The sequence below is a fragment of the Kogia breviceps genome, chromosome 14 (assembly GCF_026419965.1).
Source record: "Kogia breviceps isolate mKogBre1 chromosome 14, mKogBre1 haplotype 1, whole genome shotgun sequence".
NCBI lineage: Eukaryota > Metazoa > Chordata > Mammalia > Artiodactyla > Physeteridae > Kogia > Kogia breviceps.
Window position 1 is genome coordinate 86,156,854 of NC_081323.1, and position 27,273 is coordinate 86,184,126.

At 45.6% G+C, this 27,273-nt stretch overlaps 1 protein-coding gene across 5 annotated transcripts; it reads left to right on the forward strand.

The window, feature by feature from the left end:
* Nucleotides 1-26,435, forward strand: CCZ1 (CCZ1 homolog, vacuolar protein trafficking and biogenesis associated). Of its 5 annotated transcripts, none has more exons than XM_059036452.2 (15): nt 1-210; nt 1,200-1,297; nt 1,389-1,482; nt 1,763-1,840; nt 2,248-2,295; nt 2,884-2,967; nt 4,029-4,204; nt 7,720-7,801; nt 9,990-10,051; nt 10,352-10,463; nt 17,801-17,834; nt 18,488-18,605; nt 24,482-24,640; nt 24,912-25,039; nt 26,100-26,435. In XM_059036452.2, exons 1-15 carry the CDS (start codon nt 97-99, stop codon nt 26,153-26,155), a joined length of 1,443 nt encoding a protein of 480 aa, XP_058892435.1. In that variant the 5' UTR covers nt 1-96; the 3' UTR covers nt 26,156-26,435. The 5 variants fall into 5 exon arrangements, with proteins under 5 accessions (XP_058892435.1, XP_066868458.1, XP_066868459.1 ...); XM_067012357.1 differs by having other exon boundaries at nt 24,912-24,992; XM_067012358.1 differs by lacking the exons at nt 1,200-1,297; nt 1,389-1,482.
* The last annotated feature ends 838 nt before the right edge of the window (nt 26,436-27,273 follow it).

Consider the following 27,273-nt stretch of genomic DNA (forward strand, 5'->3'; position numbering starts at 1 on the left):
GGGACGACGGCGAGCGAGGCGGAAGTGCGGTCTCCGCGCGGCAGCTGTATTTGGGCGGGCAGAGGGAGGCTCCCGAGGCTGGGGGGCCGGGCCGGGATGGCGGCAGCGGCGGCCGGGGCAGGAGCTGGGGCGGCCCAGGAGAAGCAGTTCCCGCCGGCGCTGCTGAGCTTCTTCATCTACAACCCGCGCTTCGGGCCGCGCGAGGGAGAGGTAAGCGGAGCGGGGCCGCGCGCGGGCGTCCGTAAGCGGCCGAGGAGGGCGTGGGGCGGCGGTACGGCGTCGGGCCCGAGCAGCCGCAGGGTGCGCCCGGGAGGCGGCCCCGGCCCTCCCGGAGCCGGGCAGCACCTGTCACCCTGCCCTCGTCGAGCGGCATTTACCGGGCCGCTTTGTGCCAGGTGTGTGCCCGGGCCAGGGGCTACGGCGGGGGCCAGACAACGCGGGCAGGGTGTGTTCTAGGTCCTGGACCAAAGCCTGTGTATGGAGTGAAGGTGCGTCAGGCTAATCACTCCACACAGGTGGAGTCTCTCTTCTCTACATCAATCCTGGGGGATTAAAGTTGAGTTTACGTCTTTGTTGCTAGAAGTCCCCGCCTAGAAGCGTGGAACGAGAGTGGGAGAATGTAGTCCTTTAAATGCAGGCTTGGGGGATCTTCGGAAAGGTTTATTTTTCCAAATTAATAAATTAGATCGGATGGGGGCGGGTGGGGTTTTTTAAATGGTTCTTTTTTAAGGTGGGGACGGTGATTTCCTCAACGGATGTCCGGCGGTAGGTTGTGTTGGCAGGAAATCACGGTCCTTTTAAAGGCTGTCAGTCCAAATGCCTGTGAACCTGCTGGGTTTAATTTGTGAGGAGGTGTAAGTCTGTGCACCTGCACACACGCTTATTTCTTAACAAGCGTTGGTGTATTATAAATTAGCATGAGGAAAGAAATCCAAAGACTGAGTTTTCAGAATAGCTGTCTAATGCTATTTCAGATGGCATATGATTTACCGATTATCACAATTATTTTTCAGGCAGGTGGGCGTTGTTTACACCGTGAGGAGAAGATAATTTTTGTTTTCCTAAAAAAGGGTGCTTTGTTTTGTTTTGCCAGCTACCGTGTATGGCATGAGAGGTTGACAGTAAATGTAGCGCTTTCAACAGCTAAGACGGAAAAAATGCTTATGACAGTGTTGTGATTCTTTTTCTTCATACTTTAGGAGGAAAATAAAATTTTGTTTTACTATCCAAATGAAGTAGAAAAGAATGAAAAAATTAGAAATGTCGGATTATGTGAAGCTATTGTACAGTTTACAAGGTAATACTTTTCCATGTGCTTTTGCAGAGTTCAGTGAATTCTTAAGGCTTAGGCTGGAGAATTGTCCCTAACATTCTTTTAAACTTTTTAGGACCTTTAGTCCATCAAAACCTGCAAAATCTTTACATACACAGAAGAACAGACAGTTCTTCAATGAACCAGAAGAAAATTTCTGGATGGTCATGGTATTTACATGCACAGTACACCTTTTTGAATTTGTATTATAAAGTGACGGGTGATCTTTCCTGTTAGGAATTCAGGAAAGTCCTCTAGTCATTGCATCAGAGGAGAGTTACAGTAGGGTTGGTGGCAGTTTAAAAATCAGACTCCTGTTTGGTGTATTTGTTATTGGGGCTCTTTTAAGAAGTTTTGGGTTGGGACATGTCCACGTTTTTTAATTTAGGGGAAAATTTAAAACACATATAGTTGATACATTGTGTAATTTCAGTTGATCAAACTTTGTAGGTTGTTAGGAATCCCATAATTGAAAAGCAAAGTAAGGACGGAAAACCAGTTGTCGAATACCAAGAGGAGGAATTGCTGGTAATGTGTCATTTCTTATTTCATATTTTTAGAAAAAAATCTGTTAGTATCTTGAGCGACTTATTTTTTCAGATTTAAGCTATGTCACTTCTGCAGAAGTTTCTCAGGGTACACACAGCAAAATTTTATGCTTATCATTTCCATTAGCACAATCTTATAGAAATGTATATGTACTGTCTCTTACGAATGCCTTCTCATCATCTGTGTTTAAAGCCCTCCTAAAAATTGGGCTTGCTGGTTCATAATTGAATTTCCATACCTCTTATTTTCAACACACAACTACTATAGGACCAAGTTTAGGAGCATTGTATTGCTTTGCCAAGAGTCACGGTACCTTTGCTATGCAATAGACTTTTTTTGCCTTCCCTCTAATTAAGATCTGTGCCATGTCTTTGTGTTGTTTGTAGGACAAGGTTTATAGTTCGGTGCTCCAACAGTGCTACAGCATGTACAAGGTAAGCGTGACATGCTTTCTGAATTGAGAGTCCAGCCAGTTACCCCAATTTACATGGGATACTTAAAATAATTCTTAACTCTTTACATGACTGCAAGGTGACTATGTGTCCATTTTAGGGGGAGGAAATAATGGGGCCTTTGAAACAGTATTGAGGTTTACGCGTGCACTTACTCAGTACTGAGCCTTCTCTCTTCCCAGACTTGTGCTAGGAGTATATCTGCATTAGTGAACAGTAGAGTCCATGTTCTTGAGGAAAGTACATAGTGCAGGTGTTTGCATGATTGAAGAAGTCTGGCAATATTATTTATGTAAACTGAAACTTAGGTGTGAGTTCAGGTTTAAAAAAAAAAAAAAATGCCCAAAACAGGTGATTTAATAAAATTTACAGTATCACTTAACAGTGTTTCGGTATTTTGTGACTTATAACTCAGGCTTTGTCATGTAAATATTTTCTATATTCAAAAGGAACTGGGGGATGAAATTAGCAGAATTAATGTAAAAGGAAAAGAAGAACTTGTTATATTGGGAAATTGAAGGACATAAGAAAATGACTGTTGGTTTTTTTTTTAATCTTTTACACCATTAGCTTTTTAATGGTACATTTCTTAGAGCCATGGAAGATGGAGGTGTCAAGCTCCTAAAAGAAAGATTAGAGAAATTCTTCCATCGGGTAAGTATTTTGAATTTTATTTGTAATCTAGATAGTTATCCAAACAGACTGTTAGACACAGACAGGTTTGTTTCTCACATACAAAAGAAACCTAGAAGCTGGAAATGGCAGAGAGCCTCAGGCATAGTGTGACAAGATCAGGCCAGTGAGGAGACTCATTAGATTTGCACTCTTGAATCGGAGCTTCTTGACATTTGTACACAGCTCCTTAAAGCATCTTGGAGATGTCTTTTGGCTTCATCCTTGTCCCACCTGTGTCTGTCCCTGTGGGCTTACTCAAAAGCAAACTTCCTGTTTGGTGGATCGGTTAATTAGCAAAATCTCACATTCTTACAGATCGATTATGTTCACTAAACAGGCGTAATCTGTATTGACTCAAGGTGAAGTCTGTGGCTGTGACACAGGCTTTCTTCCCTTAGAGGTGATGAGTGTGATTTTTCTTTCCCAGCTGATGTGAATGTGTCTGCACAGTTGCCATTCTCCTTCAGTGTGAATTTTGCATATTTGACCTTCCCCTGGTCAAATCCAGTTTATCTTAGAGAAATGACTCTCAATTTATCTTTCTCCCTACACTATTTTTGAATTATTTTGTTTTTATGAAGTACTTTTTTTTTTTTATGAGGTACTTTTCTTTCTTGTTTCTTCACTTTAATGACCATAATTATTCACTCTGACTGTCCCCTCTTCCTCTGAGTCTTCATTTCTCTCCTGTCCGTCTACACTGACTGTACGCCCTTCCAGCGTGATTTTGGCCTAAGATGGCCCATGGTATCATGGGTGGAGGTCAGTCTAATCTGAGGAGCGCTGATAGGAAGACTTAAACACTTCAAAGAGAGAGAGCACAGTGCTGAATGAATACTACTTACGTTTGAACTTGATTTTTTGAAATTGGTACTGATTCCAAATCCAGCTCCCTGTGACTCACCTCTGTGTTGGTCTTGGCAGTGTGCTGTTTGCTAGCATGTAATTGTACCATAAATTAAGACTAATTATTTTCAGTTGTCAGAGTACTATCTTCAATATACTATTAGTAACTTTTGTGCCTTATTTTTTTCCTATAGTATTTGCAAACGTTGCATTTGCAGTCATGCGACCTACTTGACATTTTTGGCGGGATCAGCTTCTTCCCGTTGGATAAAATGACTTATTTGAAAATCCAGTCCTTTATTAATAGAATGGAAGAAAGCTTGAGTATAGTCAAGTACACTGCCTTTCTCTATAACGATCAACTCATCTGGTAGGTATACCCTACGGCTCGGTGTGTAGAAGAAGAAAGTCTTTGAGGATCATAAAATAGCAATGACTCCGTTGATAGCATGTTGTCAAACTGGAAGTACTAGCTGGTGGGGGCTGGAGGGGTAGGATGCGTCTTTTTAGATATTGTTAAAATAAGGCAGTGATTGTTGAAACCCAAATTAGGGTAATTTTGTTTAAAATTGCCAAGCAGGGGAGTTTAAAACTGGTTCCATGGAAGATAGAGAAAATGTTAGGTTGAAGAATCCTTTTTTTTAAAAAGATTAATTAATTTATTTATATTTGGCTGCGTTGGGTCTTTGTTGCTGTGCGCAGGCTTTCTCTAGTTGCGGTGAGCGGGGCTACTCATTGTGGAGTGGGGGCTGCTCATTTCAGTGCGCGGGCTTCTCATTGCGATGGCTTCTCTTGTTGCGGAGCATGGGTTCTAGGCACACGGGCTCAGTAGTTGTGGCTCACGGGCTCTAGAGCGCAGGCTCGGTAGTTGTGGTGCACGGGCTTAGTTGCTCTGCAGTATGTGGGATCTTCCCGGACCAGGGCTCGAACCCGTGTCCCCTGCATTGGCAGGCGGATTCTTAACCACTGTGTCACCAGGGAAGCCCATAATTTTCATACTCCCTTTTAAGGAAGCTAATTTTTAAAAAATATCCAACAAGTTATAAGTGCTATAAAACCAGGAAGTAACCCACTGTCATTAAACTGTTTGCATCCTGTAGTAGGGAGAAATACATAATGTCTTTGATGAAAGCATTGATACTAAAGAAGCAAACATAAACTGTTACGCAAAGCTTTCAACTCCCAAACACGGAACTCTGGAAGAGCTGTGTGAACGTGCCTGAGACCACGGGGAGAGGTCCCTGAAGACTTGAGTGGGAGCCAGCCTATCTTTTCGCAGATGAGAGTGGTCTGCCTGTGATGAGCCGCTGAGGTTCATGGGGGAGCAGCCAGCTGGAAGCACTCCGGCAGCTGCTCAAGTGCATTCGGTTTTTGTGCTCGTATCTTCTGGCACGTTGTGCTCCAAGAACGTTGATGGTGAGCTCAAAGCAGATGGTAGGAAATACCTTAGAGTTCTGTTTGGACCGTGTTGCCTCGAACTCGTGGATTTGGTTTTAGCAGCGGCTGTGAAAGGATTTAGCAGTGGCTCCTCCTCTGTTGGGAGGAGGGTCTCAGTTGACTATCTCGCCCAGATTTTTTGGCCTGTTTTCTGAGAGAACTTTCTTTTTAGTGAATTGATTTCCTTTTTCAGGGGTGAATGCTTTTATGAATAAATGCCTTAGCTATTTCTTAAGTTAGTCAAAGTTGACCAGACTCTTTGATCTTGGCTAGATTATTTTAAATTGAACACTTGACAGTGACATAGTCTGTATGATAGACTGAACTGATCATACCGTGAAGGGTTCTGTTGGATGATGCCCACTTCATTCTCGGTAATGCTCCTGCTGAAAGAGATTCTCGAATAACTTGGCATCGCCACCAGAAACAGAGTTGGCGGGGTCTGGAGAAGTGCACAGAACCCGGACCGTGGCTGTGCGTAGCTCACAGCGCTGGAGTTGAGGCTTCACTCAGAGCAGGTGTGGAGGTCTTAGAGCAGAACAGGTGAAGTCCATTTAGCATTGAAGTGAAAACAAGGCACAGAGTCATATATAAAACAGAAAGAACAGTCAGTCTTGAGAAAGTAGTAGCATCTCATGCACGCAAATGAATCAGTTGAGCAGAAGAATAATTTTTCTTTTTTTAAATCGTTCGTATCAAATGACTACTTGAGAAACTTTGAGAACATCTGTCCTTCTGAGCACCAGTGGGCTCTTTCCTGTTTGATGTGGAGCCACTGACAGAGCCCTGACTCGCGTGGCCCTGGCAGTACAGGGTCTTGTTTGCTTTTATTTGTTTACTTGTGCTAAGAAAGGAACTCTTGTTTTTGGGGGGTTTCTTTTGTTTGGTCTCCCGTTGCGGAGCACAGGCTCCGGACGCGCAGGCTCAGCGGCCACGGCTCACGGGCCCAGCCGCTCCGCGGCACGTGGGATCCTCCCGGACTGGGGCACGAACCTGTGTCTCCTGCATCGGCAGGTGGACTCTCAACCACTGTGCCACTAGGGAAGCCCAATATAAAAAATTATTAACGAGCTATTCTTTTTGTGCTCAATCCTAAAAGTCCAGTGTGTATTTTACACTCATTTCCACCAGCCACATTTCAGGTGTTCAGTAGCCAGATGTACCCAGTAGCTACCGTTTCTGGAAGCGCAGCTCTGGAGGAACTTGCCCAGAGCGTGATTCTTTACATACTGTCTGCTGCTTACCATTAGCACGCTCTCTCCACCAGGATTTATGTCTTGAGTGGAAAGTAACATCCAGAGCCTGTTTTATGTCTTTCTCTTTCTTGCCCCTGCCCTCAGTTCTTTCTGCAAAAGGAAAGAGTGGGGGACCTTCTGTGTGGTTTGAAAGGTCCGTCTGCCCGGTCAGCTGCAGGTTACTTTCAGAATTGGTGTTGTCCCAGGCCAGGCGCTGACAGGTCTCAGCTGTTTCTGTTTTGGCCTCACCTTTGGACCCGAGACTTCGTTCTACTTGGCAGGAAGCTTCAAACCTGCTTCAGAGTGTTTGGCCTCTTTAGAGTTTTAGCTGTGGACAGACATTCTGAAAATGGGAGAGGAGAGGTGGTGTAGGAGGAGGAGGAGATCAGACAAACGGGAGGAGTCCAGGGAAGCAGGCAGCGTTCCTGTGCCGAGCCAGGCCGGACTCCCCACGTAACCTGCGATCCCACTGGGAAAGAAGACAGAGCCCCTGGAATGTGGTGCAGAGGCTTGGTTGATACCAAGTTAGACTTCCTCAAGGATTTTTTCAGTTATCTTGAATAGAACAAAAACGCCAGATTCAGACTCATTGTCTGTGTGTATCCTTATCTGAAAAGCCGGTTTCAGGTGGAGTCCAGCAGCACCGTTAGTTTCTCAGTACTTTTCCCGGTGCCACTTACTCCTGCCTGGTTTCAGGTTGGATGGTTTGCCCAAAAGTTTGTTTCTTTCTCTTCCCACCTTTTGCCTACACTGAGTTGAGAGAATTAAAATCCAAATACATTTCTGAGACGTAGCGTTTTGAGTTCCCCGTCTACAGCATAGCAGTATGTTGAGGATGCCGGGTGAAAGAAAATGGCCTTACTGTGAAACCCAGAAAGCGGACAGAAACCTGCTACCTGAAGGGGAGTGTGGCAGCTGCTAAAGCTCCCTGGATAATCCCACGTGGTAGGCTAATCAGATCTGCTGTGGCTTTTTACTGCAAATGGCATATAAAATGCAGGACTGTGTAGTAGTAGCCTTTAGCAGGTCAGGGTGGAGTTCTAGTGTTGGACTCGAGTTTAATTCATTCCATTCTTGAACTTTCCATCAAGGAAAGGGCTTTTTGGTATCATGTTAAAAAAAAAAAAAAAAGAGATGAACTTTTATCACAGAACAATGGAAAGACAGAAGACCAATTCCAGACTTTTAACACAGTGCTTTTCTGATGTTTCAGGAGTGGATTAGAACAAGATGACATGAGAATTTTATACAAATACCTCACCACATCTCTATTTCCAAGGCATATCGAACCTGAGGTATGATGGGGTACTGATGTCTAGATAAATAGATATATAGACAGACATATATACATACACACACACACACATACTCACACAGATTTGGGGGTGGAGTAACTTGGTGGGTGGGGCAATTCTGATCTCTATTTTGCATTATCAGGGTGCTGTGTAGTCATGTAGCTGTCCGTTGGTATCCATGGGGGATTGCTCCCAGGACTCCCCAGATACCCAAATCCACACACAGATGCTCAAGTCGCTTATATAAAATGGCATAGTATTTGCATGTAACCTACGCACATCCTCCCTTACACTTTGAACCGTCTCTGGGTTATTATAATACCTAATAAAATTGAAAAAAACCACCCTAATACAATGCAAATGCTATGTAAATAGTTGCCATTGTGCGGAAAATTCAAGTTTTGCTTTCTGGAACTTTCAAAAGAAATTTTTGCCCCAAATATTTTTCAACCTGCGGTTGGTTGAATCCACAAATGTGGAAGCTGCAGATGTGGAAACCTCAGATCCGGAAGGCCAACTGTATATATTTAGCGTGCGTCACTTAGCACGGAAAACCACGTATGTCAGCTTTTCTTCATTTTGTTAGGTTCAGATGCAGTTGCAAAGCTATGTTTTTAAGGGGAGCAATTCATTGAGTAGAGGAAAAACTGGATTTTTAGGTCGGGTTCTGGGAACTCTGAAAATGCCAGGGATCTTGGACAAAACAGTGGTTAATTCTGTGGTCTTTTCACGTACAAACATGAGATCTGATTTTGAGTTGATTTTATACTTCCCGCCTGGCTTTTCCATTCTGACACTTAATTTCTCAGTTTTCTGCAGAGAACTGTAAATAATACTGCAGTGTTTTCCGCAAAGTATCTTTTAGCTTTATTGGGTTGGAAGTGAAAAGTGTTCGTAAACCATAACATCATCATTTTGACCCAGGAGCGCATACACGCACCCTCTCCCTCGCTCTGTTTTTTTAAGGCCATGACTTGAAACAACAGGAAAAAAGTGTCTTTGATAAGAAATCTCAAGGTTTTGAGAAGGACCTGGTCCTGCACTTTGCTCCTTTCTGGGTAGTTTGAATACAGTGGCTAACGTTTCTGGAGCGTGTAGCATACGCCAGACACGGTGTAAGTGCCCAGCACACTTGCATTATCTCATGACATCCTGACAGCTGTCCTGAAAGCCGGGTACCTTATCTGCATCTTACAGATAGGAGACCCAGACTTGGGGGTTACGTGATTTAGCCCCGTGTCACCCAGCTAGTAAGCGACAGAGCCAGGACTTGATGTCGGGGTCTGCCTGATGCTAAAGCACCTGCTTCCAACCACACCCTCAGAAGGATCCTTCAGGAGGCTTTCCCATGGTGGACAGTGCTATTGTAACAGCAGAACACTCTGTTGGTGCTTTATTATATGTCTAAAGAGCCGGGCTTATAAAATAGGAATGTACAAAGTGGCAGTAAGGACATGGATGTGTGAAGACTTCTCTCATTACAGGCTGCATGTGTGAGAGCTGTGCATTTTCACTATTGGATTTACTGTTTTTCAATCTTTCATTTTCAGTTACATGCTAGAATTTTATATAGACGAGAAGAACATCAAAAAGTTTTAGAAGAATAAGTTTTAGCTAATGTGACTATTAGATTTGGATTTTTTTTTTCATTTCCTATGTACATTGAAGTAGTGTATCTTCAGCAGAAGAAACCAGGAATGGGTTACAAATACAGATCTGTGAGGAGGCACCATGTCATGGCTGAAGGCAGGGAGTTTCAGGTCACACAGGCTTGGGTTTGATGCCTGGCTCCTCCACTCAGGGGCTGGGCATGTTGGTGAACTTCTCCAAACTTGTTTCCATTTCTAGAAAATAGGAAGACGGCATTCCCCATAGGGGTGATAGGAGATGAAATTATGTAATTTATGTCATCACCTAGCACGTATTAACCACATGGGAGATTTCAGTTATTGCTGTAAGAGGTACTAAATCAGTATGTGGAATTTAGGGCATAGTGAAGTTATGATAGTTCTGTTTAAAACCAGTGAGTTCTTTCTGTAATCCCCCCTCTTTTTTTGGTGGGGAGGAATATGGAAAATTGATATAGAAAAATGGCATGGAGTCAACTAGTAAATATAAATGCTGTTCTTCAAAGCTTTGAATATAGGAAATCTAATAAGTCACTTGTCAACATTAAATTTGTTTGCAGTTGGCGGGAAGGGATTCTCCAATAAGGGCAGAAATGCCCAGAAATCTTCAACACTATGGAAGGTAGGACTTCTGTCCTTTGATAGACAGTATTGGATTTTATTATCTTTTTTGGTAAAGATAAAATCATGACCGCTGAATTACCTTTGTGCTGCTTTATTGACAATAATCAACAAAGGAAATTCTTTTGTTTCCAATGAATTAAGACAATTACTTTTTTATATTCTGATCTGGTGTTTTCTAAGTAATGTCTAGCTTCCCAAAAAGGCTGTATATTAACACCCTTATAGGAATGCACTGTGTATATATTCCTGTTTGTAATCTGCCTAATTGAATCAAGTCATCTCTGTGCTTCCTTTTCAGATTTCTCACTGGACCCTTGAATCTTAATGATCCAGAAGCAAAATGCAGATTCCCCAAAATTTTTGTAAATACGGATGACACATATGAAGCTCTGCATTTAATTGTTTATAAGGTAACAGTGGTTTTTCTCTCCAGGGTTACAGATTGATACTAAAGTAAATCTTTCTTGCACGGGTACACTAGTCGGTGCACAGACCTCATGCGTTTCTTGGAACAGGTGTCACAAGTTCTGATTATTGTAAAACTCAAAATGGGTGCTTTCTGGAGTAAGAGGGTTACTTTCAGTCCCCATTAAACAGTAGTTCCGTGATTATCAAGAGTCACTGTCTGAGGCTGTGACTCAAATGTTTCAAATCCTGCACGTGGACAGATCAGAGGCCGTCAAGGCCGGTGTTGCCTGTTGTTCGATGCCTGCCCACACTCCAGTGGATTCTGCCTTCGCTCTGATTTTAAAGCTGTGGACTTGCTAATTCCATAAGGATAGTCTGAGTTTCTGTCAGGATGTTATCTTGTAAGGATGTATATTTATGTTAGGTTGGGTTTTTTTTTTTATAAATTTATTTATTTACTTATTTTTGGTTGTGTTGGGTCTTTGTTGCTGCGCGCTAGCTTTCTCCAGTTGTGGCGAGTGGGGGCTACTCTGCGTTGCGGTGCGTGAGCTTCTCATTGCGGTGGCTTCTCATTGTGGAGCATGGGCGCAGGCTTCAGTAGTTGTGGCACACGGGCTCAGTAGTTGTGGCTCACGAGCTCTAGAGCGCAGGCTCAGTAGTTGTGGCGCACGGGCCTAGTTATTCCACGGCATGTGGGATCTTCCCGGACCTATTTCCCCCCCCCCCCCCCCCCCCCCAGTACACGGGCCTCTCACTGGGTGGCCTCTCCCTTTGCAGAGCACAGGCTCCGGACGCGCAGGCTCAGCGGCCGTGGCTCACGGGCCCAGTCAGTCCGCGACATGTGGGATCTTCCCGGGCCGGGGCATGAACCCGTGTCCCCTGCATTGGCAGGCGGGCTCTCAACCACTGCGCCACCAGGGAAGCCCCAAGCAGGTGGATTCTTAACCACTGCGCCACCATGGAAGTCCCAGGTTGGGTTTTTTTAAAGCAGTTTTTGGTTCAAGAAAGAAGGCTGAGCCTGTGTTGTTTTTCTTCTTTCCCGCCTGAGAGTGCAGTTACATTTTAGTTCATAAAGGCTTAGAGGTGATGCCGTAAGCGCACAGGAAGGAGGTGAAATCGGGATGAGGGGGATCCTGTAACTTCCGGGAAGATGGCCAGGTGTGTTTGGCAGAGGAGAGTGAGGAAGCTGCAGCCTGGAATGTGAGTGGAGGACAGGGTGCACTGAGGCAGGAGCCCTCCCGCCGCCCCAGGGGGCCTGAGCAGCCCCGGCTTGGGGGCCGGCGGTGACCCAAGGAGTCAGGAGTGGGCAGTGAGCTTGGAAAGAAGGGGAGCGAGTGAAGTGGTGGCTGTAAGCCGGTCAGCCACCTGTTCCCCGTGCTCAACACAGACGCTGAGCGTCTACCCTGGATGCAAACTGAGGAGCTTCTGAAAGGAAGTAATGATCTGGGGAAAGCTGAAGCGGCTGACATGGATGTCAGCACCTGCTGCCCTCAGCTCCAGGCCAGGCCTCTTCACCCCGTCAGCCTTTCCGTTCCCTCATCCGGACGTGCGACTGTAAAAACCAAAACTGTGGGTGCTGAGAGATGCAAGAATGATTCTGGGATCAGAAGAGAACTTTTAAAAATTAACATCCACGAGGGCTTCCCTGGTGGTGCAGTGGTTGAGAGTCCGCCTGCTGATGCAGGGGACGCGGGTTCGTGCCCCGGTCTGGGAGGATCCCACATGTCGCAGAGCAGCTGGGCCCGTGGGCCATGGCCGCTGAGCCTGCACGTCCGGAGCCTGTGCTCCGCAACGGGAGAGACCACAGCAGTGAGAGGCCCGCATACCGCCAAAAAAAAAAAAAAAATTAACATCCACGAAGACTAGAAATTGTATCTATAAAAATGAAATAGGACGACAGAGATTCGGGGTTATGTTAAACTTAGGTTAATTAAAGATATAATTTTAAAATGTTTTATTATGGTAATATGTATAACATAAAATTTGCCGTTTTAACCATTTTTCAGTGCACCATCCAGCGTACATTCAGTATGTTGTACAACCCTCAGCACTGTTTCCGAAACCTTTCTTCACCCCGTGTAGAAATTCCCAACCCCCCAAGCAATAACCCCTCATCTCCCCTCCCTCTGAAAACGTAGTTGTTGACTTCAGAAATTTATTAGAAGTGTTAAAGATGTTGGCCTGTCCCCGAATGTAAGCTAAGATGACCAGCGATAAAACATGAGCAGAAGGATGAGAGAGAGGAATTCCAACATCTAATTAGCAAAGGGGAGGAGGTGCAGTCAGTAGAGTGGCCTCTCATGGAGAGACACGTGCAGCTGAAGAGGAACACGCTGTCCAGGTTGAAAGGCCTGCTGAGTGTCTAGCGCGGTAAATGGAAGTGACCCAGGCCTGCACACAATAGCGGGCAGTTTCAGGAGCGTAGAGAAGATCCTCAAGGCTTCCAGAAGGAAAACCAGGTCACCTATAAAAGATAAAGCTGAGATTAGCAGTTTCCTTACCAGCACTAAATGTCAGGTGACAACGGAAGAAAGACTTGTAGAGTTCTGAGAGGCAATGATTTTTGGGGTAGGATGGTTGCCGAGCCAAACTGTGGATGCTGGCTGAGATAGAACAGAGAGAGATTAAACATGAAAAGTCTCAAAAGGCTCCCCGTGCATCCATTGTTAGGATGTTGCATGAGGTTGTATCTCAACAGAATAAGTCAGGAAACCGAGAAACAAAACACCTTGGAATCCAGAACAGTGGACCTTACCCATGAGAACAGTGAAAGGAAGGCCTGAGATGACAGCACTCCTCAGCTCTGCTGAGGGACTTCTCACCTGAGGTGCTTCCACAGTGGACCAGAGGGGTGGGGGGCTGGCTCTCTGTATTAGGGGCAGGGGCTCCGTAATGAAAAGAGGCTTCATTTGTAAGGCCGTATGACTAAGAGCTTTGACTCAGGGACTTCCCTGGCAGCCCAGTGGTTAAGATGCGTGCTTCCAATGCAGGGGACACGGGTTCGGTCCCTGGTTGGGGAGCTAGAGTCCCGCATGCTGCAGGGCATGGCCAGAAAATAAAATTTTAAAAAACAGTTAAAAAAACAGAGATTTGATTCAATGTGTGATGTGAAGGAGTGGTGAGGAAGGAGGGAATTGTAGGGAAAGTATACAAAAAGGTGTGGTCTGAAAATGAGCCAAACTAAAATGAGGCATAATTTAGAGCAGTAATTGGAGGGGAAATGTCCATGTTTATGTCAAGCGAAACTCATTCTCCTTTGAGTGACTCAGGTGTAATGACTTTGATCCCTTTATGAAGGAAACATGAACCTGGCTTGCTGTGTTGTATATTGCATTTTCATTTTTAGAGTCAACCGTAGAGGTAATTTTAGGTGTGATGATGGCATTTCAGTTACATTTAAGAGTTCGGTCTTTTTTTAAAAAAAAATTTCTTTCTTTCTTTCTTTTTGGCTGCACTGGTTCTTCATTGCTGCACACGGGCTTTCTCTAGTTGTGGTGAGCAGGGGCTACTCCTCGTCGCAGTTCAAGGGCTTCTCACTGCGGTGGCTTCTCTTGTTGCGAAGCACGGGCTCTAGGCTCGCGGGCTTCACTAGTTGTGGCTCATGGGCTCTAGAGCGCAGGCTCAGTAGTTGTGGCGCACGGGCTTAGTTGCTCTGTGGCATGTGGGACCTTCCCAGACCAGGGCTGGAACCCGTGTCCCCTGCATTGGCAGGCGGATTCTTAACCACTGCGCTGTCAGGGAAGTCCCTGTGTCTTTTTTTAAAACAGCTTTACTGAGATATAATTCACACAGCGTGTATTCATCCATTTAAAGTGTACATTTCAATGGCTTATGGTAGCAAAGTTCAAGGGTGCCCAAGATCACCTTCACTTCTCACACCAACTGCTGGTTCAGGGGTCCTTTTGAAGTCTTTGTGTGGTTTTGGCATCAGGGTTAACACCCTTTTTTGTTTTGTTTTGTTTTTAATAAACTTACAAAGGGTCTAATCAGGTTTTTTTTTTTTTTAATTAATTAGCTAATTAACTTAGTTTTGGCTGTGTTGGGTCTCCGTTTCTGTGCGAGGGCTCTCTCTAGTTGCGGCCAGCGGGGGCCACTCTTCATCGCGGTGCGCGGGCCTCTCGTGGCGGAGCACAGGCTCCAGACGCACAGGCTCAGTAGTTGCGTCTCACGGGCCTAGTTGCTCTGCGGCATGTGGGATCCTCCCAGACCAGGGCTCGAACCCGTGTCCTCTGCATTGGCAGGCAGATTCTCAACCACTATGCCGCCAGAGAAGCCCCCTAACACCCTGTTTTTTATAAGACTTTGTGAAGGATTGGTGTGAATTCTTCTTCAAATGTTTGGTCACAGTGAAGCCACCTACATCTGGGCTTTTCTTTGTGGGTAGTGTTTAAATTGTTAATTAGTCTCTTTGCTTATTATAGGTCTTTTCTGATTTTCTATTTCTCTTTGAGTTAGTTTCAGTGGTTTGTATCTTTCTAGGGATTTGTCCATTTTAAGTTATTCAAGTTGGTGTACAATTTTTCATAATATAGCCTTATAATCTTTCTTTTCCTTTGAAGTCAGTAATGATGTCCCTTTCATTCCTGATTTTAGTAATTTGAATCTTCTCTCTTTTTTCCTTGGTCTAGACAGGTTAGCTAAAGATTTTTCAGTTTTGTTGATCTTTTCAGAGCATCATCTTTTTTTTTTTTGCAGTACGCGGGCCTCTCACTGCCGCGGCCCCTCCGGCCGTGGAGCACAGGCTCTGCACGCGCAGGCGCAGCGGCCGTGGCTCGCGGGCCCAGCCGCTCCGCGGCATGTGGGATCCTCCCGGACCGGGGCACAAACCCACGTCCCCTGCATCAGCAGGCGGACTCTTAACCACTGCGCCACCAGGGAAGCCCAGAGCATCATCTTTTGATTTCATTTTTTCCTCTTCTGTTTTTCTGTTCTCTATATTTCTGCTCTAATCATTGTTATTTCCTTCCTTCTTCTTGCTTTGGGTTTAGTTTGTTCCTCTTTTTTCCAAGGTCTTAAGATGGAAGTTTACATTATTGATTTGAGATCTTTCTTCTTTTTAATACATGTGTTTACAGCTATAAAGCTGAGAGACTGTAATACTAAGATGTAGTAGATTGTCTTTTATAACCATTCCTCCATTTGCTGTCTGCTGTTAGGACAATTTCCCTCTGGAAATTTAAGTGATTGCTTTTTATATTTTTCTCCATTGATGGTGTTTCACTGGGAGGGAGCATTAATATGTGGATCGGGGAGGTGGATGGGGCAGGATTGTCCATGAGTTGACAGTTATTGAGAAAGCGATGGTCAATGGGGTTCACGTATACCATTCTGTGTACATTTTTAATATATTTGAAATTCTTCAACTTTTAAAATAGAGACTTTAAAAGGCACTTAAAAAAAAATCAACCCGTGAGAGATCAGTTGTGCAAATGCCAGAGGCAGACATAAGGGAAGCAAGCTGGATCAGGCTTCAGTACCCTGTGACACACAGAGTTCATGTCCCAAGGAGACCAGCCGTTGCACAGGTCTGCCAGGTAGTGACCAGAGTGAAGAGCCAGTGGTCCCAGATTTCTTGATGCTTTAGGAGAGGCTGGAATTGGAATTTTGGTAGAAAACCAGTTGGCATCTAAGTCAAAATTCCTTTAAACACAAAGAAACACCTATATTGGATGGAACTGGCCTGTAAGTCACCCAGTTTGCAGCCTGTTTATGGGCAAATAATAATTATGATTCGGTTACAAAATAGCATAAATGTTATTAACTTTGGCCACTTAAAAATAAAGTTAACAGGGCTTCCCTGGTGGTGCAGTGGTTGAGAGTCTACCTGCCGATGCAGGGGACACCGGTTCGTGCCCCGGTCCGGGAAGATCCCACATGCCGCGGAGCGGCTGGGCCCGTGAGCCGTGGCCGCTGAGCCTGCGCGTCCGGAGCCTGTGCTCCGCAATGGGAGAGGCCCCAACAGTGAGAGGCCCGCGTACCGCAAAAAAAAAAATAAAGTCAACAGCTGATAGAGGTTGAGAGGCAGAAGTGGGGAGAGGTACAGGGACAGGGGCAATGTTAATATCCTCATTCATTCAGAAGTGGCAGTTCAGGAGCTTGTGCCTGTGACTGGTGGCTGAGAAGTGAGCCATTTGAGACTGTAAGGTGACCATCCAGTGGAGGAACTAGAGGGGCTGTAAGCTCTGGGGGTGGGGGGAGCAGCTGGAGAGGGGCCTCATCCATCATGACGGCCAAAGGCGACAGTGGTGTTAACCATATTATCTAGAACGTTAACAGTGGTTGCCGGGGGAACAGGCCTCAGAGAAGGAAGTCTTTTGCATTTTCGTCATAAGCCTATATGTTCTGTTTGACCTTGTTTCTAACACTATACATTGCTTTGATAAATTTAAATATTGGGGGCTATTTATTTATGATCTGGCTTGCTGTAGGTTCCTGTTATTTACTCACGTCATAACTGCAGTATTTGCTATAATAAAAAGTGAGACGAGGTGACATTAATTTGCTGGTTTTTTTAACTTGTGTTAATGTAGATTATCAAACATTCACAAAAATAGATTAGAATAATGAATACCCAGGTACCTATCACAGCTTAATTAATAATATGCTAATGTTTTCATCTCTCTTCTCTACATGTTCTGGTGTTTGGGGTTTTTATAATAAATTTTATTTATTTATTTATTTATTTATTTTTGGCTGCGTTGGGTCTTCATTGCTGCGCGCCGGCTTTCTCTAGTTGCGGCGCGCGGGGGCTACTCTTCACTGCGATGAGCGGGCTTCTCATTGTGGTGGCTTCATTTGTTGTGGAGCTCGGGCTCTAGGTGCCAGGGCGGTAGTTGTGGAACATGGGCTCAGTAGTTGTGGCTCCTGGGCTGTAGAGCACAGGCTCAGTAGTTGTGGCGCACGGGCTTAGTTGCTCTGCGACATGTGGGATCTTCCCGGACCAGGGCTGGAACCCGTGTCCCCTGCATTGCCAGGTGGATTCTTAACCACTGCACCACCAGGGAAGCCCCATGTTCTGTTTTTTTGTTAGAGCATTTTAAATCATCTCCTCATTTCTCTTATAAATAGTTCATTTTGTGTCTGTAACTAATAAGGACCTCGGCTTTAACCTCACCACCCTGCCATTATCACGCTGCACCAAAACAACGTCAGTAACTTCCTTCATACCGTCTATTATCCACACCCTATCCAGATTTCTCCAGTTGACTAAAAAAGTCTTTATAAGGTTGATATGTTTAAATAAAGATTTAAACAAGGCCACTGCATTTGATTATTTAAGTCTTCTTCTCTTTTGTACCATTATCTAATCTTTGCTTTCTTTTCTGCCCTCCCCCCGCAGGCCATGAGTGCAGCTGTGTGCTTTATGATCGATGGTAGGTACACACCTGTATCTGATTTCTCCTGATTAGCTAAGCCTTTTCTCTTTACACTGTGCTGCGGTCTGTTCCTAAATGATAAACAAGTTGTTGTAGCGACAGGGAGCTGTATTAAGCCTCCATCTGGGGCCTCTGCCATCTTCACCAGCTATTTCTAATATTGTCAAAGTCCCAGCTTTCCCGCTTCTCAGCAGTAGGACCTGGGCACCCTTCTGTGCCTTCCTGCCCATGAAGCGACTGTGGGGGTACCCATCTCAGAGGGGGCTTTAGGATTAGATGAGGGGATATTTGTAAAGCGCCAACAGTGCCTGGCCTGTGAGTGCTGTGTAGTGTTTGTTAAATAAATATTTGACCTTCCTAGTTCTACTGGGGGTAGGCAGTCAGTTGACTACCCCGCAGGGAGTGCTTCAGTCAACATTCACAGTGAGATAGTTCTTTGCCTCTTTCTCATCTTAAATACGACTGATTCTGGCTCCTCTCTTTCTCTTCTGTTTGGGCGGGGGGGGTGGGGGTGGGGCGGATCTGATCCTTTCATTATTTCCCAGATCAGTACAGTTTTCATTTGAACGCTGTTAAGACGGTAGAGTGAAAACTGACCTTTTTCGCACGGCGTCCTCACACTCACCGGTGTCTCTTGAATTGCATGTTAGCGTCTCTCCAGCCTACGTTGGACTTTTGCCGGAGACTGGACAGCATCGTGGGCCCCCAGCTGACAGTGCTGGCGTCCGACGTCTGTGAGCAGCTTCACATCAACAAGAGGGCGTCTGGGTTCGTACTCTGCTTTGTGTTTGCTGTCAGGCCCTTAACCGGCTCTGGAAGGATAAGGGCGGTTTTTGCTGAGAGCGTGGACGGTGTTAGGGTTCGTGTAATGTCTGAATCCAGAGAACGGATGTGTCGTTTGGTCCTGTCCGCAAAGCTCCCTGGGGAGCTGCTCCTCAGTTTTTCTGCCCCACGATGACGGCCGGGGCTGGGTCTCCTCTTACTGCAGCCCCTCGGGCCTCCTCAGCAGCGGTAATGAACGTGCGGGGTTAGGCGTGCTAGCTCTGCCTGTGGTCTTGGCCTTGTGAGTTCACCTCACACCCCACACGACCCGCCCAGGCTGTGACATCCACCCTGGCAGAGGTAGTCAGCAGGGTTTTGCTTTGCGCAGACGGAAGGCACTTGGCCTCTCGTGCAGAAATGTTCCTGGTGAGGTGACCCGTGACGTAAGCCAGCAGGCGTCGGCGCTGAGTCTGGCGTCTTGAAAGGCTCTAGGCTGAGTATCAGGAGACTCGAGGCTAAACTCACCTTGGTTCTCAAAACACCCTGAAGAGTCACTGAACCTCTTTCTACTCTTTTCTCTGCACAGCCGAATGACTGTAAAGTGCGTAGATGGACAGGACTTTAAGGAACAAAAGGCTTCTTTATATGGGCTTCCCGTGTGTTTGAGAAGTTACTAAAATGCTGTGAATCCATATATAATCTTGTGCTTGCAGTGATCGTATGTCGTATGTATGTGGTCTTACATAAGCAGCAGCAGCCCACAGAGAGGTCCCACGTGGGCTCCAGGTGAAAGCACGGGTGGGTTTGGTATCTGCAAGTGGATTTTTACTGCTGACAGCTTACGTAGTTTTAGGAAAGATACAGCCAAGGAATGAAAGTGCCTGACCAACTTACATCTTGATAGTGCTGTTTAATCTAATTTTTTGACCGTGAACCTGCCAGATTTTCAATTTTGAAGGAAGCATGTGCCTTAAATCTGTGTTGGATCATGCAGGTTATGAGTGGAGAATGATCAAGTATAGTTACCTACATCCCCAAACCCTTGGGAGATGACTGGACATTTTAACTGCTCTGCCTGTGCTTTCGGCAGAGATGATGAATATCGAGTAACTCACTGACAAATATCCAAAGGTAAACTTGCTGTCTAGTACCTTTTATTTTACAAATCAGGTTAACCCTCTTTGGGATTGTACAGAAGAGAGGAGATGGCCTTGGATATTAATTATCCTATCATTAGACAGCAGTTTTCTCTCCGATATTTTATGAAGATTTTCAAACATAGGAAGGTTGAAAAAACTGTACAGTGGATACACATATACCCCCACTTAGATTCTTCCATTGGCATTTTGCCATGTATGTTTGGGCACAAATCTGTCAATTCCTGTCGAAAGGACAATTTCTTGACTGTTAGGAGAATCACTGAACAGTACCATTAGCCCCTGGAGGATAGGGTCCTGGCAAACGTGATGGTAAAATAAGTGCCACACAATTTAGGGGTGTGCCCAGTAACAGGAATCCTGGGAACGCAGTTGTTCTTGTCTTTGAAACCGTGACCTGAACTAAGGAGCTTCGATTGCCGAACCGTAGCCATCAACTGACTACAGATGAAAGCTTTTGAGTACAAAAGATAATGTCGTTTTCTTCCAGAAATCCTTCTGATGCAAGGCAAGCCATCTTACGTGCCCGTCCTGGGACCTCCCTAAGTCATATCCCAGAGAAATTAGAGGCCGCCCTGAGGGAGGAAAGACCCCAGCCAACAGCACGTCAGGGGCATTGTTGGGGGGCAGAGGGGGCTACGTTAGCCCGCCGTCCTGGTCCCAGAGGCCAGCTCCGGGGCCTCTGTTGTCTCGGCTGCAGCCCCCGCTAGAAAGTGCCCACAGGGCTGTGCACCAGTGTTTAGCGTTGACTCCAGACTTACAAACTGCAGCTCTTAGCGTTCCTTATGGAGTTGGGCTCAGCCTTTAGGGAACACGGTGTGAAGCAAGTTTGTTTGGTGATTAGTTTGTGGCCCACCTCAGTGTTTTTCTTCTCCAGAACTTAAAATGCTACTATTTTTATTTTGAGAGTAATTTATGTCCTTAATTTTTAAACAATTCCAAAATAGAAATACTGGAAATCTTATTTGGCTTCTGTCTTTCTGGACTTGTACACCCATATAAACACAGTGACATACACACATGGTATTTTCTACACATGGACTTTTGAACATATATCATGCTGTAAATCTGTAGCTTTAAATAAATATATGGTATGAGCATCAGTTTAAACCAGTAAATACAGACCTTCCTCATTCTCTTTAATGGCTTCATAGTATTTAATAGGAAAGGTGTGTTCTATTTGCTTAATCGTTCTCCCACTTAATGGTTAGGGCTGGTTATGGCTATTAGTATTTCAAACAGTTCTGTATTGAACAGTCTGGTACTTAAGCACCTAATTATCTCCTCAAGAGAAATCCCTAGGATTGAGCTCTGGGGCAAAGGAAATGCACATTTGCCGGGTGGCTCGGCTCCCGGCTCCCCCAAGGGTAGAGCCCTCTTCCCCTCCCGCCAGTGCCGCCAGCTCCTGTTCTCCCGCGCCCTCGCACGTTCACAGTGACGCTGAGGTTGGGTATCTCCTCGTCTGTCTGTGGGCGTGGCTGTCTCCTCCCCAAATTGTCCCCGTCCTCTGGCTCTTTCCACTGAAGCGCTTTGTCTTTTTTCTTTTACATCAGTAATACCCTTTAGTCATGTTGCATCCTCTCTCCTTTAGATTTAGTCAGTCTGGTTAATCATTGCCTTTGGATTTGTCTTTAGTGGCACACTTGGGGCCTTCCACCGCAATATTGTAAAAATGTCCCATTTTTATCTCTGGTACATTCCTGGCTTTATTTTCTGTGTTAAATCTCTAATTCACCTAGAATTTTTAAGGGCTTGCAGGAGGGCTGTAACTTAAAATTTTCCCCCTTAAAATTTTCCCCCCAATCGATAGTTTTCTGAATCTGAGACTTTAGTTTTTGTTTCTTTCACACACCCCTATTCACTAGCCAATTCTAATATTAAATTTGAAAAGGCAGGAAGGAGGAAGAGGATGTAGGAAGTTATTAGAAAAGGAACCTCTTTCCTGTGAGCAATTTTCTTTTAATCTTTTTTATCAGTCTTCTTGAATAAACGTGTAAAGTAACCCAGTTGCCTAGGAGGCTGACTGCGCTGGGCTTCGTACCACAAGTGAGAAGTGTAACCATTAACAGTAAGGGTTGGTTATGATCAGACCCAGGACTGGACACGGGGAGGAGCAGGAGGAAAGCGAGATGGGAAGAATTGGCCCCGGCTGTGGTCAGTGGTGTTTAGTGGTGGAGCGGGGTAGAGGAAGTCTTCTTTGCCTTAAGTTTGGTCTGATAAGTGAGGAATGGCCAGTAGCCATATTCATCTAGAAATCATCTATCTGGGAACCTTCAGCTCTCTGGAACACAGCCCAGAACAAATGAAAACCACAGCTGGTCCCTGCTCCCAGCCAGCTGCCCAAGTCCACAGGCGAAACTCTGCGAGCAGTTAGGTGTGCACTGAACATCTGGTCATTTCCTCCCCTGGCTCACAGCTCACAGTAACCTTTCCAGGTAGGCTTTGGAAGTTTGGAAATGTTTTCACATAACTGGTCCTTAAACATTTAAGTCTCTGGCATCTCAGTAAAATTGATGCTCTTTACTCATGGGAGATACCCCTGTGACCTCTTTTTTAATATAAATTTATTTTATTTTTGGCTGCATGGGGTCTTCGTTGCGGTGCGCGGGCTTCTCATCACAGTGGCTTCTCTTGTTGCGGAGCATGGGCTCTAGGCGCGTGGGCTTCAGTAGTTGCAGCACGTGGGCTCAGTAGTTGTGGCTCACGGGCTCTGGGTGCAGGCTCAGCAGCTGTGGCGCACGGGCTTAGTTGCTCTGCAGCATGTGGGATCTTCCCAGACCAGGGCTCGAACCCGTGTCGCCTGCATTGGCAGGCGGATTCTTAACCACTGTGCCACTAGGGAAGCCCTGCTATTTTTAATGTGAGCAGATCTTGTTATCTTTTCTTATTTTTTATTTTTTTAATTAATTAATTTTTTTGGCTGCGTTGGTTCTTTGTTGCTGCGCCCGGGCTTTCTCTAGCTGTGGCAAGCGGGGGCTACTCTTCGTTGCTGTGCGCTGGCTTCTCATTGCAGTTGCTTCTCTTGTTGCAGAGCACGGGCTGTAGGCGCGCGGTCTTCAGTAGCTGTGGCTCACGGGCTCTAGAGCGCAGGCTCAGTAGTTGTGGCGCACGAGCTTAGCTGCTCCGAGGCATGCGGGATCTTCCCGGACCAGGGCTGGAACCCATGTCCCCTGCATTGGCAGGCGGATTCTTAACCACTGCGCCACCAGGGAAGCCCCCCTATTTTTAATGTGAGCAGATCTTGTTGACTTTCATTAACAGTACATTGCAAGTAACTGGTTTTTTTCTATTTTCCTTTTTACATCATCCTTCATGGTGAGTGGAGTGGAAAGAGGCCACATTTGCCCTGTCCTAACTACCTAAATAACGTCTCTCATGTGAATGTCCACGTGGGGTTACAAAAGGAAGAATTCCGATCTTCTTAGAAGGGTGTTGTACATGTTATAAATGAGAGAAAGAGGAACGCCACACAGAGTGTTAGACAAATAACCAGAACTTTAAGCCGGATCAAAGGTCATAGAAGTTAGTCTGTCCAAACAACTAAATTTACAACTCTTTCCAATCTTCTTTTAAAATTTTCATCTCTCCAGACAATTTTTCTTGTAGTAATACTTGGTTTTCTTAGATTTAGGGGCCTACTAAAAACAAATTCTGGTTTTATAAGGATGCTGTTTTCATTTTCCTGGGAACTAAATCGTCCACATTCTTTCTCTGCCTAGAGGTAGAGTGTTACAGTAGTAGCCCACTTCCCCGGAGGTCGGATTTCTGGCGCCCTCAGCCCCCCGGCGCGTGGCTGCTCCCCCTGTACTAAGCAGAGGTGGCTTCTGGTCCCCAGTGGCAGGGCTGCCCAGGCCCTCACACAGACCCCCGATTGTGAATTTAAGGCACAGTGAGAGGTGAGGGAGGGGAGACCCCTGAGAGCCGAGTGGCCCAGCTGCCAGGGTGGCTCCCCGAGGGGCCTCAGACTCCGACCCAGGAGACAGCGAAGTAGCACTGCCCAGTCACCCAGGAGAGTGAGAGCGTAAATCCCAGTTAAATCCTTCAGAGGAGGTTCACACGCGTTCGAATGATCTCTGAGTAGGACGACGAAAGCTTTGTTACTCACGGTGCTAAGCTTCCGTCCTGTGGCGGTTTACATACCTGCAGCTGTGGGACGGATGAGATGTGCGGGGGTCAGCAGCCTTCTTCTGCAAAGGATCGAACAGTAAGCACTTTACGCTTTGTGGGCTGTGTGTGTCCCAAGTACTCAACTATCCTTTAAGCGTGAGAGCAGCTGTAGACAATACATAGGCGTGTGGGTGACCCAGTAAAACTTTATTGAGAAAAACAGGGCCTGGTTTGGTCCCAGAGACATAGTTCGCCGGCCCCTTCACTGGAAGGTAAGTGACCTGCATTGACTTACTTTGTGTTTTGTTTTTTAAGTGAACAAATAACTGAGTGGCTGCCATTTATAAAACACTGTACTTAAAAAAAAAAAAAAATCATCGCATAATGGTTAAAATATTTGCGGTTTTCAAAGTACATACTTGAGCTCGCTGGGGAATTCAGTCATTTTGAATACCTCACGGATGTCAGATAAGTTACTGCTGAATGTTACGTCTTAACTGAGGTTCTTGATTTGAAGGGCCAGCCATTGAAAATAGCACCTCAGCCATTCCACAGGTAGAGTTTTTACAGGGTAGTTGCACATTTGGGTAATTGTTGTTCCGTAACATGTTTTCACAGGTCCGAAAAAGAGCCCCAGTTTAAGTTTATCTACTTCAACCACATGAATTTAGCAGAAAAAAGTACAATTCACATGAGGAAAACACCCAGTGTGTCACTTACGTCTGTTCATCCGGATTTAATGAAGATTCTGGGTGACATCAACAGTGATTTTACAAGGTAATTCTAACCACCTCTCCAGTTAGGCGTCCACTTCCTAATAAGAGACACTAAAGGAATCCTCTTCAAAAACCGAGTGACCCCAGGCCCCTTCAGAGGCCTTGACCACCTCCCTGGACACCATTAAGCCCAGAAGGGGCTGGTCACTCACAGGGGGCTCCCTGAACCGTTCACAGGGCTCAGGTCCCCTGTTTCTTGTTGTAGAATGTTTTTCACAACCCAGCTATATCCATAAAATAAACAACTGCGTTTTGAAACTCTTTTCTTACAGAGTGGATGAAGATGAGGAAATCATCGTGAAAGCAATGAGTGATTATTGGGTTGTTGGGAAGAAGTCTGACCAGCGGGAGCTGTATGTTATTTTGAATCAAAAAAATGCAAATCTCATTGAAGTAAATGGTAAATAGGTGTTTGGTGTTTGAGCAGAATTTTAATGCCGCTGATATTTAAGAACCGTCTTGTCAGTGCACTAAGGAGCATGCGCTGAACGGAACAGGTCATGACTGTTGGGGTTCTAAGCAGATGCCCCGTTGCTTAAAAGGAATCATCCTTTGGCCTCTTCGGGAGTGGGGCAGTGGGGCAGTGCACCCCAAGTGTCAACTGTGAGGACAGTCAGGTGTGAGGTTTCTTCTGGGGTGTATGACATTTTTCTCTTGATACCAGTACTTGTATTAATAGTCTATGCACTAGAAACAGCCTCAGGGAATACATGCCTCATTTATTTATTTATTTATTTATTTTTTGGCTGCGTTGGGTCTTCGTTGCTGCGCACAGGCTTTCTCTAGTTGCAGCGTGCGGGGGCTACTCTTTGTTGCGATGCGCGGGCTTCTCATTGCGGTGGCTTCTCTTGTTGCGGAGCACGGGCTCTAGGCGCGCGGGCTTCAGTAGTTGTGGCTCGCGGGCTCTAGAGCGCAGGCTCAGTAGTTGCGGCGCACGGGCTTAGCTGCTCTGCGGCATGTGGGATCCTCCCGGACCGGGGCTCGAACCCGTGTGCCCTGCATTGGCAGGCGGACTCGCGACCACTGCGCCACCAGGGAAGCCCCTACGTGCCTCGTTTAAAACGGGAATTGAGTAAAGTCCAGATAACGACGCCGCTGTTGGACCTCCCGACCCACCGCTCAGGGTTGCAGCTAGAGTTTCTGTATCAGGTTCCCCAAGACTTTAGAAGTTGTGCTCCTCACCCCCCGACCCGCGGGGTCTTAAACACTTTGGGTTTGAGCTATCTCAGGCCCAAAGAAGCAACGTTACATAGCGTTAAAATCTCCTGTGCGTCAGGCCTTTTTTTCTCTCTCGACTTCACATTTCTTATCAAGGCTTCTGAGATTTAAGGTCAAAATTAATGCAGACCTTTATTTATGACCAACTTTACTCTAGGGAATTTAAGGTACTGGTACATATTAAATAACCTTTTAAGTGAGACTTTCTATACCTTACTCACCATTTTCTGTTCTTTTTGCAGAAGAGGTCAAGAAGCTTTGTGCGACGCAGTTCAATAACATATTCTTCTTGGATTGACTGACGAGGGCTCACCGAACCGTCTTCAGCTCAGCAAGCATTCTGTTTACCATTGCAGGTTATCGGGCATGTTACTGACTGGATTAATGACGATAGTAAAGCAGTACTTGCCTTGAAGAATCACATCTCTACTCAGCCTGATCATCCCTGAGGTTTTTAGACTTTAAATGTTTAATGTGGAATTAAAGGCAGCCAGCTACATCTCTTTCATTCCGTTCTTTGGACATCATGTAACTATTTTACTGGAAAATAAGACTAATAAATTGTTAACGTTTTTAAAGCTCTGGTGGTGCATTGAGTCTCTCTGGTTGCTTGTTTGTGGACCACACCGGCCATGGGTGCCTGGTTCACCCTCAGGAATATTGTAGCAGCTAAAGGTGTTCAGAGTTGGGGTTCCTTCCCCAGTCCCTAGGCCTGAAGTGGTAAACGGTGAGGCATTTGCCCAAAGTAATTGCTGGACTTGGTTTTTATCTTGAGCAATAATGTGATTTTTAGACCACAAATAAACGTCAGACAGAGAACTTAATGCAAGTGCCCCAGTCCGCTCCAAACATAAAGCCACGTAGAACTCCCAGGTGGGCACAACCCCACCTGCATGCTCACAACTGAGATTAAGCCTGGCAGGATCTGATTTAACTGAACTTTTGGTGGTCTGTCTGGACATCCCAGAGTTTGGTTGAAAACTAGCCGGGCATGGTCTGGAAAAACCGGTACCGACCCGGCCCTAATAGGAGCTCTCCACAGCCGCCCACACCCAGCCTGTGAGTTAGGGTGGAGCAGGGAAATGACTTCTCATCTATTTGCAGTTATTTTCATTGTCACCCGCTAATTCACAATCTCCCTTATGATTTCCTCTTACCCCGTGAGTTACTTAAAATGGTTTGTTTTCGTTTCCAGTGATCTTAGGCTTTCTTTACTGTGTGTTTATTGCTGACTTTGTAATTGCAGCAAAAATAGACCGTGGTCTCTGATATATTATTTGAAGTTGTTGCAGTTTTCAACCTAAAATGTAGTCACAGTTTTTGTCAGTGTTTATTCTCTGTTGCATCCTGGTTGCTAACTCTGTTAGTTCCAACTTTGTAGTTTAGTTGGTATAAAATGCTCTGTATCCTTACTAA